The sequence below is a fragment of the Corythoichthys intestinalis genome, chromosome 18, assembly GCF_030265065.1.
Source record: "Corythoichthys intestinalis isolate RoL2023-P3 chromosome 18, ASM3026506v1, whole genome shotgun sequence".
Classification (NCBI taxonomy): Eukaryota; Metazoa; Chordata; class Actinopteri; order Syngnathiformes; family Syngnathidae; genus Corythoichthys; species Corythoichthys intestinalis.
In genome coordinates, this window is record NC_080412.1 from 48,065,233 (window position 1) to 48,084,469 (window position 19,237).

General features: G+C 48.5%; 1 protein-coding gene and 1 long non-coding RNA gene across 7 annotated transcripts; both read left to right on the top strand.

Annotated features, from left to right (window-relative positions):
• The first annotated feature begins 161 nt into the window (after positions 1 to 161).
• LOC130906220 (serine/threonine-protein kinase TAO1-like) lies at positions 162 to 13,775 on the top strand. 6 transcript variants are annotated; one of them, XM_057820288.1, is made up of 21 exons: positions 166 to 614; positions 4,017 to 4,247; positions 4,322 to 4,393; positions 4,457 to 4,558; positions 4,656 to 4,701; positions 7,887 to 7,983; positions 8,043 to 8,156; positions 8,215 to 8,306; positions 8,375 to 8,468; positions 8,534 to 8,615; positions 8,681 to 8,848; positions 8,918 to 9,118; positions 9,348 to 9,470; positions 9,530 to 9,766; positions 9,832 to 9,960; positions 10,038 to 10,121; positions 10,190 to 10,309; positions 10,394 to 10,633; positions 10,702 to 10,914; positions 10,994 to 11,176; positions 11,247 to 13,774. In XM_057820288.1, the coding sequence occupies exons 2-21, from the start codon at positions 4,116 to 4,118 to the stop codon at positions 11,580 to 11,582; spliced, it is 2,865 nt and encodes a 954-aa protein (XP_057676271.1). In that variant the 5' UTR covers positions 166 to 614; positions 4,017 to 4,115; the 3' UTR covers positions 11,583 to 13,774. The 6 variants fall into 6 exon arrangements, with proteins under 6 accessions (XP_057676273.1, XP_057676272.1, XP_057676266.1 ...); XM_057820283.1 differs by having other exon boundaries at positions 163 to 614; positions 8,681 to 9,118; XM_057820285.1 differs by lacking the exon at positions 166 to 614 and adding an exon at positions 631 to 979 and having other exon boundaries at positions 8,681 to 9,118.
• A 1,068-nt stretch (positions 13,776 to 14,843) lies between these two features.
• On the top strand, positions 14,844 to 19,237 carry LOC130906223 (uncharacterized). The gene is made up of 3 exons (XR_009061259.1): positions 14,844 to 15,532; positions 15,632 to 15,968; positions 16,063 to 19,237. It is a non-coding gene; the product is annotated as an uncharacterized LOC130906223 (long non-coding RNA).

Here is a 19,237-nt window from a genome sequence, read left to right on the forward strand (position 1 = left end):
CAAATCCTAAGCCTCCCCATATTAAAAGTTGTAAATTTTGAACCGAGGCTTCGAATGCCAACCAAATTTTTAAATCTCCGAGCCCAACCCTGCTTCGGAAGCCCATTCTTTTTGCGCCAAGGTATTTCATTAATGAATGGAGGGAGGCAAGTTAGCGTTTTTCGTCATGCGGCATTGCTCCTCCCTCCCGCTGGCGTATGTCGGTCTTTCCGGTGTCTGTGTGCTGGTCCTCTCGCGAGTTTGTCATTCACAACATTGCCTCCGTCGGAGCCAGCAGAGTAAAGCGGCTCGACGCCATTTTCAGCAGGAACGATGCTCGTTGTCGAGCAAGCGGGAGCCCCCCGATCGCGAGAGCCGCCTGCCCGCCCGCCTGACAGCCGCCTGACAGGCCTCTAGTTGACGCGACAGCTCATGACGGTCCTGTAGCCGCCCTCGTCGGGAAAGGCTTTTGGATTTGGCCAGCTAGCCGGCGGCTAACGCTGCAAGCTTTGATTTACTGGAAGGACTTCGGCTCGGCCGCAATCATTCGTCCGGCCTCCGGAGCGGACCGACCGGCCTCTCGCGTCCCGGACTCGTCACCGTCAGCCCGCGCGGATTCGCCTTTTGCCAGCCAGGTGAGACCGCGGCGAGAGCCTTTAGCGCCGAGGCGGCGTTCCGCGAAGCCCACTGGAGTTCTGACGGGACGTGCCCCGCTGCCGTGGGATTGGCCGCCGCATCTGGGCGGGACACGCCCTACTTCCCCACCCTGGCGGGAAGGGCGGATGAGACGAGCCGGCCGCTCCGAATACCGATCGCCTTTGGAGCATATCAAAACAGCTGAGGTTGATTTCTAGTTTTGCGAGAACCGTTCGAGTTCCGCGACACGGAAATCAAGACTCCGCCGCCGTTCCCGCCTGGATGCCGCGGCCAATAGAATTGCCGCGTCGCGTGCCCCGCAGCCAATCGTCCTGAAGATGGGCGCGTCCTGCCTAGAAACTCGGTGGGTTTCCTCTGAGCCAGTCAGCAAGCTAGGCTAGCCGAAGCCGCCGTCACTTATTCTTATTGTTTTTTTGTTTTTTTTTTTAACACCGATGACAGCTTTCAATGTGACAGCCAGCGGTAATTAGGCAATGTTGATGTTGTGTCGACGCGCTTATATGACGGTCTGCGCGACGACACGCGGGTTTAATGTGAGTAGTCCCTCTGAGCGGGTTTGTTTTGCTAACTGCTAATCCGCTTTATTATTTGAGCAGAAAGTGATTTGAGAGAGAGAGCGTCACTCCCTCCCTCGACGCTGCCTTTAGTGGCAGAGTCGCCAGATGGGAAAGGCCAGTCATACCGTAAAATCTGCCCATGCAATTGAATAAAACCCAGTCCAAAGTATAAGTTCCCATTCAAGATGAGATGTTTCCCCTCATACAACTCATGCATATTTCTGTCAGCGGTGGGGGACACATTTTAGTAGTGTTTCACCGTGAGAAGTGTAGTTCTCAAACTATTGTTATTTTGGTTTCTGTAAGCACAACAATAAATAACCTATTTAATTATTAAACATCAACAGTACGTTTGTCGATAGATATCACCGTTGGAGATTGTAATCGACTCTGAAAAATATTGTCAAAGTGAATTCTGGGAAACGTATTTCAATTGAGATGTCAAAAGCAGAAGCAGAAGAAGAATCTACCTGATTATTAGGGTTGAGCATCGTTTAAAATCAAGGGCGTAGGTTTGGGCTCAATGTTGGCAGGGACAACAGTTTTAGTAAATATTACCATTTGTTCTAAAGAAGCCGATACATATCAAAGTCGGCCATTTTTTACCTAAATCAAGAAAAAAATGATTTCAACTAATGTTTTCAACAATATCTATTCTCCAATTAAGAACTTTTTTTTTCTTTAGCCGGTCCTTTTCAGCTTCTTGTCACAGAGAATGGAGATCTAAGTGTCCGATTGGTCTAAACAGTTTTAATACATCACATGGGAGTATGACATACTCCCATTGTGATCATTCAACATACCTCGTTTATTAGGTGAAAGCAGCGAACAGGAGGGAACCAGAAGAAAAGAACAAGAGAGAGAGAGAAACACAAACAACAACAACAAATACATTGAACGCCAACACTAACTATGAATATGTTGGTGCTATCATTAGCTAGTTGTATTACTGAATTAAGAACATTTATGGCAAACATTTTTTTTAAGATTAAAGATTAAATATGCAAAAATGTTTACTTAAAAAAAAGTCTGTTAAGCTTTTTTTCAGCAACCTATTTTACATTATTTCAAGAAATCTGCGTGAAATTTGCTTGAAGCACTAGCAGATAATTTAACTTATTTCTAGTAGATTTACAATGAAAACTAGGGAATTTATTTTCCCCTCAATAAGGAGGTGGGTTTTTTGCACTGCATATGTATTGGTTCAAGTGATTCAAACCTTCTTTTTGAAAAACTATTAAGCATTTTAAATCTTCCAGAATAAATGTCTGGATTTTATTAAGAAATTGCATTATTCTAACATAACTGTATGTAACATAACTGCAATAAAATAGACAAAAAATACAAACTTGTTAATCATCTCTTAAATATCCAGGAATGCAAAAAAAAAAAAAAAAAGAAATAATAATAAATGAGTGTCTTAATACCACTCAAAATTGGCTGTCTAAATAAATAAATAAATAAAAAGCTTTTGTCAGGGAATAACAAAAATAAATAAATTGGAGTCGTCTTTCAGGAAAAACTATTGCTTTTGTCCACAAGCACAACCAAACTCAACAAAAAATGAAAGCTCCTTGGGCTGCTTTAAGACCACATAAGCAACATAAAAATGGTGAGAAGGGGTTAAATCTTGGTACACTAAATTTCTTACAGCTGAGCAGAGTTGATTATATTTCTAAGAGTTTAACGGTAACATAGTAGAAAACACATACAGAAGGACACTTCTCCCAAGCAGCTTCCTGTTCCGTTAGCAAGTTCATACAGTTTAATGTAATGGTAATGCTAAACTCCGATGCAGGTCGGACTTTCAGTAGAAAAATGAGTGGTGCGTTTCACAACAATTATGTTTTACGTTACTTACAGCGGGCTGCTGGCCGGAAAAAAAACTTCTAATATCCCTTCCATGTAACGTAATTCTGTAGTGTGAGAGTTGCCTGTGTATGTGTGGAGGGGGGGTTAAGTCATCAGCCAGTCAAAGGTGCGTTTGAGGGGAAAAAAAAAAAACATGGAATGGCACGTTCAGCAAGTGAAAAAGGGTAAGTCTGAAAATAATTCACTTAATAATGGTAGGGTCAGTTGTATCGTTACAACAAATGGGAAGACAATCTAAATGACCTACGGTATATAGCTGAACACCTTATCTAGTGCAAATCGGGTTGCTTAAAAGTTGGTGGGGAGAATTTGAGCCTCCTGAAAAGTTGCTAGTCTTTTGTCCCTACCGTCCCTATGCAAACCTATGCCCTTGTTTGAAATTGAACAATTCCGGTTCCGAGTATGATTTCACGTTTCGATTCCGGTTCTGAACGATTCTGATTCTTTTAAGAGACAGGTTAAAAAAAAAATAGCACGGTTTATATCAAAGTGTTAACGTCTCGATTATTTTTTAAATTAGAAGAACTTCTCACAGGGCTAATTTTAACTTGTATATAAATATCAGTCTTTGAACTTGAGCAATTTTTTTCCGCTGGGCGGTCAGGGCATCGAAACATGGAATTCAAATTTAAAAAATTTGAACGATTCCGGGAGCGTCGGAGTGATAGAACCGGTTCCCATCGATGCCCGATGCCCAACACTACTGATTATGCAAAAAAAAAAATACAGGACATCAGGCAAAAGAAGATGCCGAGTTAAAACAAATGTTAACGTTTCCTTCCAAAATGGCCAAATTTGATCACTGCGTTTTTCTCCCATACCGCCCATTTAATCTGGCAGCGCTGAAAATGGCTCTCTCGCGCGCTCGACCCGCCGTCGAGGCCGAAAGGTCAAGTTTAAAGTAGGCTTATAGTTCGGCCGTCGGTCACGTGCCGTCCGTCCTCCCGGCAGGCGTACGCCGGCGTTTCCTCCGATGAGCGCGGGCCGGCTCCGGCGTAGCTCAGCAGCGTCGGTCACGGGCGGCGCCCGGCCGGGACCTCCGTCGCCGCCATGCCGTCGTCGGCGCGAGCGGGGAGCCTGAAGGACCCCGAGGTGGCCGAGCTCTTTTTCATGGAAGATCCGGAGAAGCTCTTCGCCGACCTGCGAGAGATCGGCCACGGCAGTTTCGGCGCCGTTTACTTTGTGCGTTTGGTCGGACCCGAGCCACGTTACGGTAGCGGACCCCCGTTAAGTCTGCTTTGTTTTTTTGGGGGCAGGCGCACGATGTGCGCACCAACGAAGTGGTGGCCATCAAGAAGATGTCGTACAGCGGCAAGCAGTCCAACGAGGTGAAGCGCCGCCGGGGCGGGCCTTCGTTGGTGTGACATCTTACCTTGCCTCGTCTCCCTCAGAAATGGCAGGACATCATCAAGGAAGTCAAGTTCCTCCAGAGGATCCGTCACCCGAACAGCATCGAGTACAAAGGATGTTATCTGCGCGAGCACACGGCCTGGGTCGGTCTCTGTTGTCGTACTACTTCGCCGTCGGGCCGCCGCGCCTAAACCAAGTTCTTCTCAATTTCCCTTTTGTCTTTCTGCCTGGCCGGCGCAGTTGGTGATGGAGTATTGCCTGGGCTCGGCCTCCGACCTCCTGGAAGGTGAGTGTGCTAAAATCCAATTTCTAGGCCTTTGCTGAAAAGTCCACCGATGATGGGATTTTCAAAGGCTGATGCCCATTTTTGAAATTGGAGGCTGAAACTTCTTATAGAAAAAAGTATGGACTCGCCAGTCTCGGACGAGCACTCGCTCAGACATTTTATCATGTAGAAAAATCTCGGATAAAAAGCTTGAAAAAATAATGAATGAGTTCAAAAGTGCCACTCTTTAGCTTTCAGAAACACTACCGTGTGACGTCCCATCCGGTGAGTGTATTGTTCGTTTGTTAGCATTGTTGCTAGTCGCTATTCTCCTAGTGCTCCTCAGTTGGTTTCATCCCACCATTGAACAGCGTTAACGCCTGGTCGTGGATGAAAACTACTCTCTTCTTAAAGAGCATACGACATGAAAAAAAATAAAATAAAATGGCATTATTATGTGAATTAGAATCATACTTTGAGACGATTCGACTATAAACAACAATTTAGCAAAGCGCAGATGAGGAGAAATTAGTCATTTAATCTGCCGGTTAGCCACGCCTACCATTATAGGGCTTTAGCGTCCCCAACAGGTGGGTGACGTCAGCGGTAGACTGGGCTCATCGGTTTTACTATTCAGCCCATTGAGGGGGAATTATTCAGAACGAGGAAAACGCGACGCAAAATGTCATTGTTTCGGTCTCTCTACTCCAATATTTTTACAGGATATTCTTTTTATCCAAGTATTTTTCCCCAATAGCTATATAAATGGCTTGAGAAGGACCAGTCAGCCCGTCGAGGGCGAACTATTCACAACGAGAAAAACGCGACGAAGAGAGTTACAAAATGTCATTGTTTCTGTCTCTTTACTTCAATATTTTTACAGGATATTCTTTTTATCCAAGTATTTTCCCCAATTGCTAAATGGCATGTCATGGTCATGACAAATAACAGTCTTGTGCTAAATGGAATATGACATCATAAAAATGCATTTATTCAGGATGACATGGCAAAATGACTCCATAATGGTCAAAACTGTCGACTTCACCTTTACTGTCGCACCTCCCGAACGATATTTTATGACACTTAAATCGGACATATGACATTTCCCTTCCCCGGCTTCGGAGAATGTAAACAAACCAAAAGGCGTGACAGCTAGCCGACATGCTAACCTGAACCGAGTGATGTTTCAAAGTCTTCCAAGCGGAAAATCACACATACCTAGCCTGGATTATTTGACATGACGACGGGGTTGTCGATTGTCATTGCGGATCGGCAAACCGCCCGGCGGAGAGCAATTTACAGTTCGTTCCCCGGAGGAGGGTGGATGCAGTTGTTGTGCAGCTAACGTGCTGCTAATGTGCAGGAGGAGAGCTTTTTACATGCCAATCAATGATCAAACGTAAGTAGTCCTTTATTTAAAGAAAGTTTGTAGTGTTTACTTTGTAATAGCTGTATTAATAATTTGACATAATACTAAACAAGATGTTTACTCACTTCCTCGTAAGTCCAATGGTCCCACAGTAGTCGTTGGGCTTGTTTTGGCCAATATCCACGGTGAATGGGAACCTTTTGAAACTCCAAAAAGGCGCCTACGCCTCTCCCTCATACAGAATGATTTTTCTGCAGCTGTTTGGCTGGCGTGATGCGAAAAATAAACGTATTAATCCGCAAAATCAGCTGAATCCTTCGTCCTCATACACAACAGTACGCTGTATAGTGAAGAGGACGCCTTCTATCGTACACGTCACAGCGCCCTACTCCTCAATGCAAGACCGAAGCCGCAAGTCACTCATTTTCATGGCGCGGGATTCAAAAACTAAATAAATATAGCGATCGCTTCCACACACACCCAAGCGGTCCATATCGTTCAGGAGCATAAAATACCGCGTGTATTATGAAATAAACATGCTTTGTGGTGTCACCTGCACTTTAAGCTCTACTTTACTAGCCTAGCTTAACCGAGCCATGGCTAGCCCTCTGCCTTTTTCTTCCCGTCTTTTCTGCTCAGTGTTCTGTATGTACAGCGAGCACCCAGGCTCCTTGGCCGAGGATAGTAGCAGTTGTAGGAAGTGTAGTTTAGTGTCAGGGCTGGAGGCCAGGGTTTCCGAGCTAGAAACACGGCTCTGCACTCTAGAGACTAAAGCTAAACCTAGTTATAGCCAGGTGGTAGCAGGGTCCGCAGGTCGTGCTTGCAGTAGTAGGAATGCTAGCGTGGTTAGCCCCCCCCCCCCAGTGAGCCCCATGCAGCCGGGGGAAGATTAGGGATGGATTTGTGACTGTACGGGGGAAGCGCAGTGGTAAACGCACAACCTTAGTGCACTGGCAGCTTCACGTCAGCAACAGGTTTGATCCCCTCAGCGACACACAGGCTGATCCAGACACTCTCGTAATCGGAAGCACCAAAGTTAGACGCGAAGCACCCGGCGGTGTCTGTCAGGCGTTACCCAAGGGCCAGTGTCGGTGACGTCGAAGAAAACCTTAGGCTTGTACAGCAGATTAGGACCAGGTTCCGCCGTATCGTGATTCACGCAGGCGGTAACGGGCGTCGTTACGGAGACCATCGCCAAATTGATGAAGAATACTCATGGAGTCCATGCCTTAGAGACTGCAAGCTGTCATAAAAACCAGAGGTGTTGCTACGAAATACTAGAGATGTGTTTTGGTTGTTATTTCTTTGTTTCTCACGATTCCTTATTTTTGTCCTCAGAATGGAGTGATTCCATATACTGTATATTTCCCTGCACTTGCTCCACAAAAGTAACATTTACTGACCACCGCAATGTTTTTTCTTCATTTCTTTTAGTGCAGTGGTCTTCAAACTATTATACATAGGGCCGCGGTGGGTGCAGGATTTCATTCCAACAAAAAAAGACAGCAGCTACGCACCAATCTGGTGTCTTACAAGTGTAATCAGTTGATTGCAGTCAGGTGCGCCTTGTTTTAGCAGAAACTTCATTGGTTAAACTGTCTGTACTCGATCAGTTGGAAGAAAAACCAGGACCCACAGCGGGCCTTGAGGACCAGTTTGGAAACCCGTTTTAGTGTTTCTGAATGCTAAAGAGTTGCACTTTTCAACTCATTATTTCATTATTTGTTTTCAAGCTGAGTTTGTTCTACATGATAGAATGTCTGAGTGAGTGCTTCGAAGAAAAAAAGACCATCAATATAACTGGGAAAAAAACCCTTTACTTGCTCGTGTCCGGCAGTTCACAAGAAGCCACTGCAGGAAGCGGAGATCGCCGCCATCACCCACGGCGCGCTGCAGGGACTGGCCTACCTGCATTCGCACAACATGATCCACAGGTGGCGCCGCCGGCAAACGCACGTCCGTCCGCCGTTAACGCATTTGTCTCTCGCGGCAGGGACGTTAAAGCGGGAAACGTCCTGCTGACCGAGCCGGGGCAGGTCAAACTGGCCGACTTCGGCTCCGCCTCCATCGCGTCGCCCGCCAACTCTTTCGTGGGGACGCCGTACTGGTGAGCGGCAGCCTCTCGCCGGCCCGCCGAGCCCTTTTGACGGCGCTTCGTTTGTCAGGATGGCACCCGAGGTGATCCTGGCCATGGACGAGGGCCAATACGACGGCAAGGCGGACGTCTGGTCGCTCGGCATCACCTGCATAGAACTGGGTAAGACGCGGGCCGGGCCCGGCCGGCGGACGCCCGTCGCTAACGCCGAGGCTTTGCGTCCGCCGCAGCCGAGAGGAAGCCGCCCTTGTTCAACATGAACGCCATGAGTGCCTTGTACCACATCGCTCAGAACGAGAGTCCCGCGCTGCAGTCCGGCGAATGGTAGGCACGACGGCGTCCTTCGACCGAACGGGCTCTCCCGCCTGACCTTCGCCTCCGCCTCGCAGGAGCGATTACTTCCGCAACTTCGTGGACTCTTGCCTTCAGAAAATCCCGCAGGACCGACCGCACTCGGACGACGTGCTAGGCGTGAGCGCCGTCGGGCGAGGTCCGCCGCCGCCGCTGCCGAGCCTAACGGCGTCCCTCCCCGCCAGCACGCGTTCCTGCAGCGCGAGCGCCCCGACTCGGTCCTGACGGACCTCATCGCCAGGACCAAAGACGCCGTGCGCGAGCTGGACAACCTGCAGTACCGCAAGATGAAGAAGATCCTCCTGCAGGAGACCCACAACGGACCCGCGCCGGAAGCCCCCGACCCGGACGAGGTGCGTAGATTCCCGTCGGCCCGCCGCCTCGAGGCGAGGGCCGCCGCTGAAAGGTCGGCGACGCGTCAGGAGCCGGAGGCGGGCGGCGGTCGCGCCGGCACGGTGGACAGCGTGGGCAGCGGCCAGTCCGTCCCCAGCACGTCCATCAGCGCCAGCTCGCGGAGCGGCTCCGTCGACAGCCTGGACGACGCGACGGGCGACGGCGAGCCGGAACTCGCCGACGGGGACCGCACCGTCGTGTCCAACAGCTCCGTCGTTCGCGTCGAACCGGTAGGTTTGCCGTTTAAGAACGGCCGATTGCAAATATCCGGCCCGTTTTTTAAAAGCGTGTCAATGATCAAAGTCAAACCTTTCTTCTGCTACATCCTCTTGTAACACTGGCCACTAGGTGGTGCAAAATGACAATTACGATCATCCTATTCATTACGTCCGATCTGTAAGAAAAGCTAAAAGTAGATCTATCGTCCGGTCGATTTAACGGAGCGCGCCGCGTCGTCAGGAAGAAGAGGAGAGTCGCTCGGGCGACGGGGCGTACGGCGGGCCGCCGTCGGAGGCCCGGGCCGCGCCCGGGAAGCAGCGACGAAACCGCGAGCACTTTGCCACCATCCGAACCGCCTCCCTGGTACGTATTTTCGGGCACGAGGACGTTGCGAGCGATTGACGCGGCTGGCGGCGGTTCAGGTGACCCGCGAGATGCAAGAGCACGAGCAGGACTCGGAGCTTCGCGAGCAAATGTCGGGCTACAAACGCATGCGACGGCAGCACCAGAAGCACCTGCTGGCGCTGGAGAACAAGCTGAAGGGCGAGACGGACGAGCACCGGCTGCGTCTGGACAAGGAGCTGGAGGGCCAGCGCGCCAATTTTGCCCAGGAAATGGACAAGCTGCTCAAGAAGCATCACGCCTCCCTGGACAAAGACGTGAGCCAATTGGCCGGCCTCCGCTCGCTCGACCCGCCTTCCGACCTCTGCCCTTCCTCGCGCAGCTGAAGACGTTCGCCAACGACGAGAAGAAGTTCCAGCAGCACATACAGGTGCAGCAGAAGAAGGAGCTCGGTGGCTTCCTGGAGTCGCAGAAGCGCGAGTACAAGCTGCGCAAGGAACAGCTCAAAGAGGTTTGCGGCCGGCCGATCGCCCGCCCGACGGGCCCGCTCTGGACTCCATTTGACTAACCATCGCGTCCTTCCTTCAGGAGCTGAGCGAGAACCAGTCCACCCCTAAAAAGGAGAAGCAGGAGTGGCTGTCTAAGCAGAAGGAGAACATCCAGCACTTCCAGGTAAGCCTCCTCCACCTGTGGTGTCGGCCGCTGCCGCCGCCGCCTAGAAACCGAGCGCTCCTGTGCAGGCGGAGGAGGAGGCCAACTTGCTGAGGAGGCAGAGACAGTACCTGGAGCTGGAGTGTCGGCGCTTCAAGCGTCGAATCCTGGTGGCCCGACACAACGCCGAGCAGGACCTGGCCCGGGAGGTCGGAGCGAGCGAGCGAGCCGGCCGGCTGGTGTTCGGCCCCGCCGGCGCTTTCTTTCTCAGTCCTTGGGTGTCCGTCCGGCAGGAGCTGAACAAGCGTCAGACGCAGAAGGACCTGGAGCACGCCACGCTGCTGCGGCACCACGAGTCCACGCAGGAGCTGGAGTTCCGCCACCTGGCCGGCATCCAGAAGGCCCGCGCCGAGCTGATCCGCACGCAGCATCAGACGGAGCTGACCAACCAGCTGGAGTACAACAAGCGACGGGAACGGGAGCTCCGGCGCAAGCACTTTATGGAGGTCCGCCAGCAGCCCAAGAGCCTCAAGGTAAAAAGCTCGCCCGCCAGCCCGGGGGGTCGGGGGCAAACGCCCTGACTTTGCCGTTTTGTCGGCAGTCCAAGGAGCTCCAGATCAAGAAGCAGTTCCAGGAGACGTGCAAGACTCAGACCCGCCAGTACAAAGCGCTGCGCGGCCACCTTCTGGAGAGCGCGCCCAAGTGCGAGCACAAGGCGCTGCTCAAGAGGCTAAAAGAGGAGCAGACCCGCAAGTTGGCCATCCTGGCCGAGCAGTACGACCACACCGTCAACGACATGCTCTCCACGCAGGCCGTGAGTCGGCCGGCCGCGCTCCGGGTCCCGTCGGTCGCCGTTCAACGTTTTTTTCCCCCCCCGACCGTTCGTTCGGTAGCTTCGGCTGGACGAGGCTCAGGAGGGCGAGTGCCAGGTTCTGCGCGTGCAGCTGCAGCAGGAACTGGAATTGCTCAACGCCTACCAGAGTAAGATCAAAATGCAGACGGACGCCCAGCACGACAAGGAGCGACGCGAGCTGGAGCAGAGGGTCAGCCTCAGGAGGGCGCTGCTGGAGCAAAAGGTCGGGCCGGGCCGGGCGCCGCCCCCGTCCCGTAGGGGAGCTCACCTTCCGTCGTCGTCTTTGCGCCCAGATCGAGGAGGAGATGCTGGCCCTTCAGAACGAGCGCCTGGAGCGCATCCGCTCTCTCCTGGAGCGGCAGGCCCGCGAGACGGAAGCCTTCGACTCGGAGTCCATGCGCCTGGGCTTCGGCAACACGGTCCTGGCCGACGTCGCCCCCGAGCCGCGGGGAGGCGGCCGCTGGCCGGCGGCGCGCCCGCGGGGCCAGCCCGCCGCGAGCCTCCGTCACCCGGCGGGGGCGGCGACCGGCGACGGCCCCCGGGCCTCGTCGGGGGGAGGGAGGAGCGAACGCGGCGTGAGCAGAAGCGCCAGCGTCGCCTCCGACGCCTCGCGCCTCTCCTACGCCTAGCGTCGGCCCTTCGCCCGCCGCCTCCGACGGCCGGAGCGCTTTCGGACGTCGCGAGGGCCGGGAGCCGAAGTTCGAACGGGACGTCGACGCGAGCGCCAATTCGCGCGGACGGGGCGGCGACGCGAGTGGCTCGGACAACGCGTCGGAACAACGGAAAACTTTTTTTTTTTTTTTTTTTTCCCCCCCGCTTCTTCGCTCGGCTCGTCGGCCGAGATCGACTTTTAGCCTTCCGTTTTCGGGGCCGGTCCGCCTCTCGGCCAATTTCCCTCCGAGACGTGCCGCGAGATTGTCCGACCGCGTATTTGGCTATTTTCTACAATTGAGTCTTTAGGGCCTAACAAAAACAAACAAAAAAAAGGATTACGAGAACAGTCATAAATATCACGTGATTGAAGTTTCTCATTGAATTGCTCCTTCGGGATATTGTACAATGACAACAAAGTCCAAACTAAATTCGTGACCGAGAAAATGTTCTACCTTTTTCTTCTTGTAATACTGCGTCACGTGACTTTGTTTTCCTCGCGATACTGTAATATCACATAAAGCGAGGGAGCGCGACGACTCCATCGCGGCTCATCTTTTTTCTCGTAATACCGCCACGCCGATCCGGTAATATGACCGCTTTATTCTGGTCGTCCCATTTCTTTGGGAGGCCGGAGGGAAGGTTTGGCCGAGAAAAGATGGGCCGGCGAGCTAGCCGCCAGTGTAAATATGTACATGCGGAGAACGGTAGAGCGCGTGGCGTTACGTGTTCACATGGTAAATGTCGACGGCGAACGGAAGGAGCCGAGCTTATCCTTTCCCCGGACGTCAGGAAAGGAGAGATTTTTGTCTTGTGATCCATCTTCAAGCACTTTCCGCTCTTGATCCAAAATAAAGGCAGATCAGATGACGTGTCATTTGTCCTTTTTCAACAGGCGAGCGAAAGGCGGCTGAAAATTCCAGGAATTTTCGTTTCATTTCATGACACGACCCTGCCTGTCCTGTCCTGTCCTGTCCGCTCCGTATCTAAAGAGCTGAAATCTTCATGATGGACCATTGCAAAGTCATTCCCACAAGCTTTTGCTTCCAATGAACAGATAGAGTTCAACTATATTGATTCACGAGCGGAGGCGTCGCGTCCCATTAGGCAATCCAGGCAATAGCCTAGGGCCCCCGGCCAGCAGAGGGCCAACAGATTTAGCTCACGCAGCTTTACGGCACTGTCGCAGCGACAAGTGGAGGGAGTGTTTCAATACCATGGAATCATTTGGCAGGTTTTTTAACGATTCTGTTATCAATCCCAATCAGCATTAACCAAGTCACGTAGACTGTACGTGCTTAAGAAAGTCCAGTCAGCTATTAATACCACATGATTGTTTAAAGAGTGACTCACCAAGTACTCTCTGGAGCATCCTTGCCGAGTTGTTTGCCGTCGAATTTCACAGGCCACCTCATGATTCACGTGACTAAAAGAAATGGTGATTTTTTCCAAAAAAGTCTATTAATAGGTCTATCGTATTCCTCGTCAAATACTCTATGAGAAAAATATAACATATATGCATCTAAAACAATCCTAAACGATTTTATTGGCAATTTTAATACTACCTTTTAGCAAGGTTCCTTGGGGCTTCCCGGTGTAATGTCAACCTCTAGGTGCCAGGATGTGATCTCTCTGTTGACGGGCTCTTTTGACCTTGCGTCTAATTGAATTTGATTCCAAATCCAACGTCCACAGTCACGACGGAGAGTGGTCTAGTTGAGAAAACGATGGCTGAGCAAGACGGACGAGAGGGAGCCCCGTCATTAGTAAGTAAAAGAAAGAGATCTGTCAGCAAGATAATTATTAGCCCAATGTTGTGAATATGCGTGAATGAGCTGAACACGTGGTTAGCGCATTACTCTTACTTGTGAATCTTTATATGACTAACTTGTGTTTATTTATTGCATTCACTTAAGCAAATGACATTACAAAATACAAACTTGAATGAATATTCTGCCATCGCTGTACCTGCCTTATAGTTAGTTAGTAGTGTTGTGATACTGAATTGGTACATTCTGTAAAGTGGATACTGTGTAGGGTGACCATAGTTTGATTTCTAAAAAGAGAGGACACTCAGCCCGGCCTCAAGATACTTGAATCTTACTCAAAGTTCACTCCAAGATGCCTATATCACTTTAATATATTTAAAGTGTGCCCCCTCACTCTGGATGGAAAAATGCAGTTTGAAAAAAAAAAAAATAATGACTTTAAAAAAAAAAAAAAAAAAAAATATATATATATATATATATATATATATATATATATACACACACACACACAGTATATTTACATATATACATGTATATATGTATACGTATAATATATAATGCAGACCTATAGAAATGTAGTCCGGTCAATACACATACACAGAGTAGGTTATGTGCCAAGTAAACATTTTTATAAATTACCATCACGACAATTGTCCTTGACAAATTGTTATTCCCATTCAATTGATATTCTCATTCAATGTTCTAGATTGCACACAAACAAAAACCAAAATAAACTGACAAACTATTCAACCAGCATGTTTCCAAACGTAGCAGTTCAAAACTACGTTTCCCATAATGCCTAGCGCGGTTTAGCTTACTGATAGCTAGCTGAGGCAAAAATCAAACTTTGCTATAAAAGTTTACGATCATCAGCAGCGCAACGATGCGATACCAAACGGGATTTTACAGTCAAAGCTCCGACAGAAGTCAACAGTTGCCAATATATCCGTATTTATCGTAAAAAACTGGCATTGTGGCCAAATCGTCAACCCAGTAGGTGGCGGTAATGCCTCACGATAGGGGTAAACTGCTGACAAAAACAAGAACTACTCCTTCCCTCCCTACTACAAGGAGCCACGTCATCGCAGGCAGGCGCTGCCACCCAGCGGCCGGAGGGATTCTTTTCAAATTGGTCCCGTGAAAAATCATAAAAAAACGGACATTTTTATGAATTTATAAAACCCGCCCGGACCACGAGGATAGTAGGTGAAAGTAGGACATGTCCGGGCAAAAGAGGACGTTTGGTCACCCTAATATTGTGTAGTACTACCGTGTTCTAAAGAAAGCATTTCTGCAATCTGAGTCAAGTAATGAATGCATTTCATTTGATTTGCATTCAAATTCTTAACTCATTTTCACTATCGTAACTGAAAATGGTCGAGAGTATGGCTCAGTCCTTAATAAAACAGACAGTCTTGCACCTTCAAGCCTTCCCCAGCTGAGCGACTCCACACATAGTTTGACCTCTACCAGACCAAGGGTGAATCTCATTTCACCCCATGGTCCTACCCCTTCCCGTCCCTTTTACGCGTTCACGTGTAGGGGTAGGGCTATCCCAATTCACGCTAATGTGTAGGGGTAAGTGGGAGGGCCACGACGACCCTCACTCCAAACAGAGAGCTACGCCAAAGTTCCCAGAGTACAACGCAAATCATTTCCAAAATGGCGGAAGTCAAGCACACAAATGTAAGTAGTTGTGTTTTGCCCTAATTTAACTCTTTCAACCGTTTTAAGTCGTGATAACAGATGGATTGTGTGAGTTCGAGCTACGTCGCAATGTGTATTTTTTTTTTTTTTTTTTTTCCTGCTGTAAACGCGCATGGGGGACATCACTCTTTATTGCATAAAAAAGGAATCGGTCAATGTATGTGAAGGTGCGGGGAAAAGTCGAAAAACAACACGGTTGTTGTTTTTTAACATTCACGAGCAATGGTCGCATCATTTCTAAAATGGAGGAAGCACAGAAAGAAGTACACAAATGTAAGGCGCTCAGGTATTGCCCTAATTTAAAAGTTGTGATTTGTGTCATATTACAAGTATTCATGTTCGTGAATACGATTCACAAGGAGTCGAGCACAAACAAAGAGCCTGATCAGGTTTGGCGCAGAAAATGAAGATCGCTTCTTGAAGTCCAAAGCCTCGGCAAAACAACAGTGGGAGTGAGTAATCACCTCCGCCAACGAGGTTATGTTTGTGCCAGAGTTTTCTCTTTTCGTTATTTAGCAATTCATACGTTATCCCTGGTATGTACAACACAGGAAGCTGATCAAGGAGCTGGGACTGCAATTCAATTCCATTTTATTTGTATAGCCCTAAATCACATCAAGGTTGTCTCAAAGGGCTTTGCAGAGGCAATATGATACACAGTCAGAAACCGCAGATGAAATAAATAAAGTTCAAGTCCTGGGCATCCCCCATCCTTCCACCCTCCATGTCGGCAAGGAAAAACTCCAAAACTCTTTGGGAGAAATGAGAAACCTTGGGGAGTACCGCAGTCAGGAGAGATCCACTCCCAGGACGGATAGGGAGCGCATTTTAGCTCTGTTTGAGCGCATGGTGGACAAAATGTGGAAGTCGACGTGCCACGCACCTATGGTACACACAGCCACCACTCCCTCATTCTGTAGCAAACTTTTTGCTATGGATTTAAGTGCATGCTATAATGTTATGTCGTGTCTTGTCCCCCCAGAACGTGGCTGAGCCCAGAATGTGCCATGTGCTGTTCCTGCTCCGGTCACCCCACCATCTCTTCATTTTGTTTATTGATTGTTCATGCATTTCAGTTGATGCTTTGTCATATTTTTTTCATTTCAGATAGTGTCATTGACGGAGGAGACGTTTGTAAAACTCCGCCCGTTTCAGTCAAGACGGATGTTTTATAAAAGTACAGGTGCAGCTTTAAAAACTAAGAAATGAGTGTTAAAAATGGAGTTTGCTTACTTTAATTATACCAAAGTGTACATCCATTCGTGAAAGATTTTGGAAGAAAAAGTTAGAAGTCTTCATATTTTGGAGCCATCAAACCCTGCAATAGAAATACAATATGCTGAGGAGTTCATAAAGCTCAATTCAGCATACTCCTGGGACAGGATTCAGCCATACAGCAACAAGTACAAAGGTGCTGTCATCATTCATGAGGAGGCAGTGGACAAAGGAAGCGGTCAGTTATTTTACATGACAAGGGGTACACAGGAAAGCAGCTTGCTACAATATCAAGCGATGGCAAGCATGTTCTCTTTTTGGTTCCACTACAAGAGCAGCTGGACACAAGGCCACTACCTCTGGATGCAGCGGAATTTGCAAATATGTTCCCTGCACCATGCCTCTGCAAATGTTATCACTACACGTGAAAACCTGCAACCCAATAACAAATGTAAGGTTTTTTTTGTTTTTTTTTTATTGTTTGGATGACTGATTAACATGCCACCTCACTACTCTTGAGATGGTGGGTTCAGTGTTGGCCTAGTTTGCTTGTTTGTGTGGGTTTTTGCCGCGTACTCCGGTTTCCTCACACATCCCCCCAAATACTTTGGAATATTTTGTTACGTGTGGCCAGGGTGACTGTGTTGCACTTTCTCTGGCCACCGTTGGGTGCTTCGTTCTCCTACCCGGCTGCGGCACCTGAAGACAATCGGCACTCTGCTTGCGCACAGGTCGGACAAAATAATGGAAACACCTAACGTTTTGGCGTCACGGTCATTAAACATAATTGTTAAAGGATGGCACGAGGAACGAAGTTAAGAATCTCATATGGCCGGCACAATCCCCCGACCGACCTTAACATTATTGAGCATTTATGGTCAGTTTTAGAGATTCAATGAAGAAATCGATTTCCACCGCCATCATCTCTAAAAGAGTTAGAGGGTATTTGAACTGAAGAACGACTTAAAATTCCTTTGGAAACAATTCACAAGTTGTATGAATCAATACTGCGGAGAATTGAGGCTGTAATTGACGCCAAAGGCGGACCCACACCATATTTAATTCGTTTTTCATTTTTGAAGGTGTTTCCATTATTTTGTCCAAATCCTGTATGTACAGCAGCATGAGTGGTAAGGAGACGTAGGGGTGCATTTTTCTTCTTCAGATGTGGCACATCATTTGTGATAAGGTTATCATTCCTAGTGAGGGTGATTACAAATAATTGAAAGCTTTATCCTGTGGTTGAAGTGTACCGTAAATGATGCAGCCAGAAGATAGAGGATTCTGCTGCTATTGATGCCACTGAATTTGAGGATATTGATCCAAAGGACAATGCTGACTTGGAGGAGCAAGGTATAATAGTTGCAAAAAACCCCCCCAAACTCTTTGTTACGCTATACTACTTTGAACAAGAGCTGTTACTTATTCTTTTTTCATTGTTTTTCACCCTTGTCAATTTTCTGTCTAGTGCACAGGTATGCCCTGTGTGCCGTAAAGAGTTTTCTCTTTCAGTGCTTCCAAGCCATGGCAGCGTATGTGCGGAAAGGTAGAAGAAATGATAGTCCCTTGTGAAAAAAGTGATGAATTCATCCTAACATAGAAAGAAAATACAGTTTGAAACATCTGACTCACCATGGCTCTGAAGAGAAGTGTTTTTATGCTCACGCAATGACTATGTGGTGGTGGTGGTGGTATACATGTATAGCGCTTTTCCACCTTTCAAGTATGCCTGTACAATGGACAATAGAGTAACCAATTTTCATAACTGTCATGTGGACGCGGAACAGTGGATGACTGTTTGCACAATGCTTTACAGTTCTAAGGTGAAGGGTTCTTTACTGAAGTTTGATTGTTTTCTTCGTGCCTGCGTGGGTTTGCGCCAGGTAGTCCAGTTTGGTCACATGACCCAAAAAGATGCATGTGAGCATGCTGGCTGAATACTTCAAAATGTCCCTAGGTATGAATGTGAGAGTGTCTCGGGCTCTGCAATTGACTGGCAACCAGTCCAGGGTGTAACCTCCCTCGTGATGATAACTGGTAAGGAAAGATACATGACAATGTTATTTAGCCATGTTGTATGTCGTGTGTATGGTTATTTGATTTTTTTAGCAATCCATCCACTGGAGATGAGCCGGACAAGGAGGTCGCATCATCCTCATCTCTTGCCTCATCTCTGACTCAACCCGCCCGCAGCATTTGGTAACAAAGCAATCAAATACAACTGTTCAACTCTGCAACATGGGTTCTTGAGAATTGCGAGTCGTAACATCCTTGTCTCGAGAGAAGCATGGAAAACAAGAGAAAAGCCTCAGGAGGCCTTGAAGCTATTTCTTCAAGACTTAAAGCAGAAGGGAGAACACCAGGCAGATGAAGGGAGAACACCAGGCAGATGAAGGGAGAACACCAGGCAGATGAAGGGAGAACACCAGGCAGATGAAGGGAGAACACCAGGCAGATGAAGGGAGAACACCAGGCAGATGAAGGGAGAACACCAGGCAGATGAAGGGAGAACACCAGGCAGATGAAGGGAGAACACCAGGCAGATGCTGTCCCGGTGCGGAACGCAGCACACAGCCATGAGGAGCGGGACAAGTGCCTGATTTCTTTTTACAAAGAAACACTAGACAAAACCATCTGGACGCGACCTTTCAAGTGCCGTATTCTAGGTAGAAGTTTAACATCGAGGCAAGGTCATGTCAACTTTTTGGGATCACGCATGCACCTCGAAATCATGACGGTTGTATTCATTTGGTTTAGGGAGAGCAGACGGAATTGTCAAGTTTTTCAAATTGGAGCCTACTGTTTGCATTCATCTAACGGTATATTTTTGTGGTTACCTTAGCATTGACGAAAACAACGGCCGGCGGCCCACTGGCACTGGTGAAAGCCTAGCCTGGGTTAATCTTTGTATTCCGGGTAGTTGCTATACCCCACGGACTGTT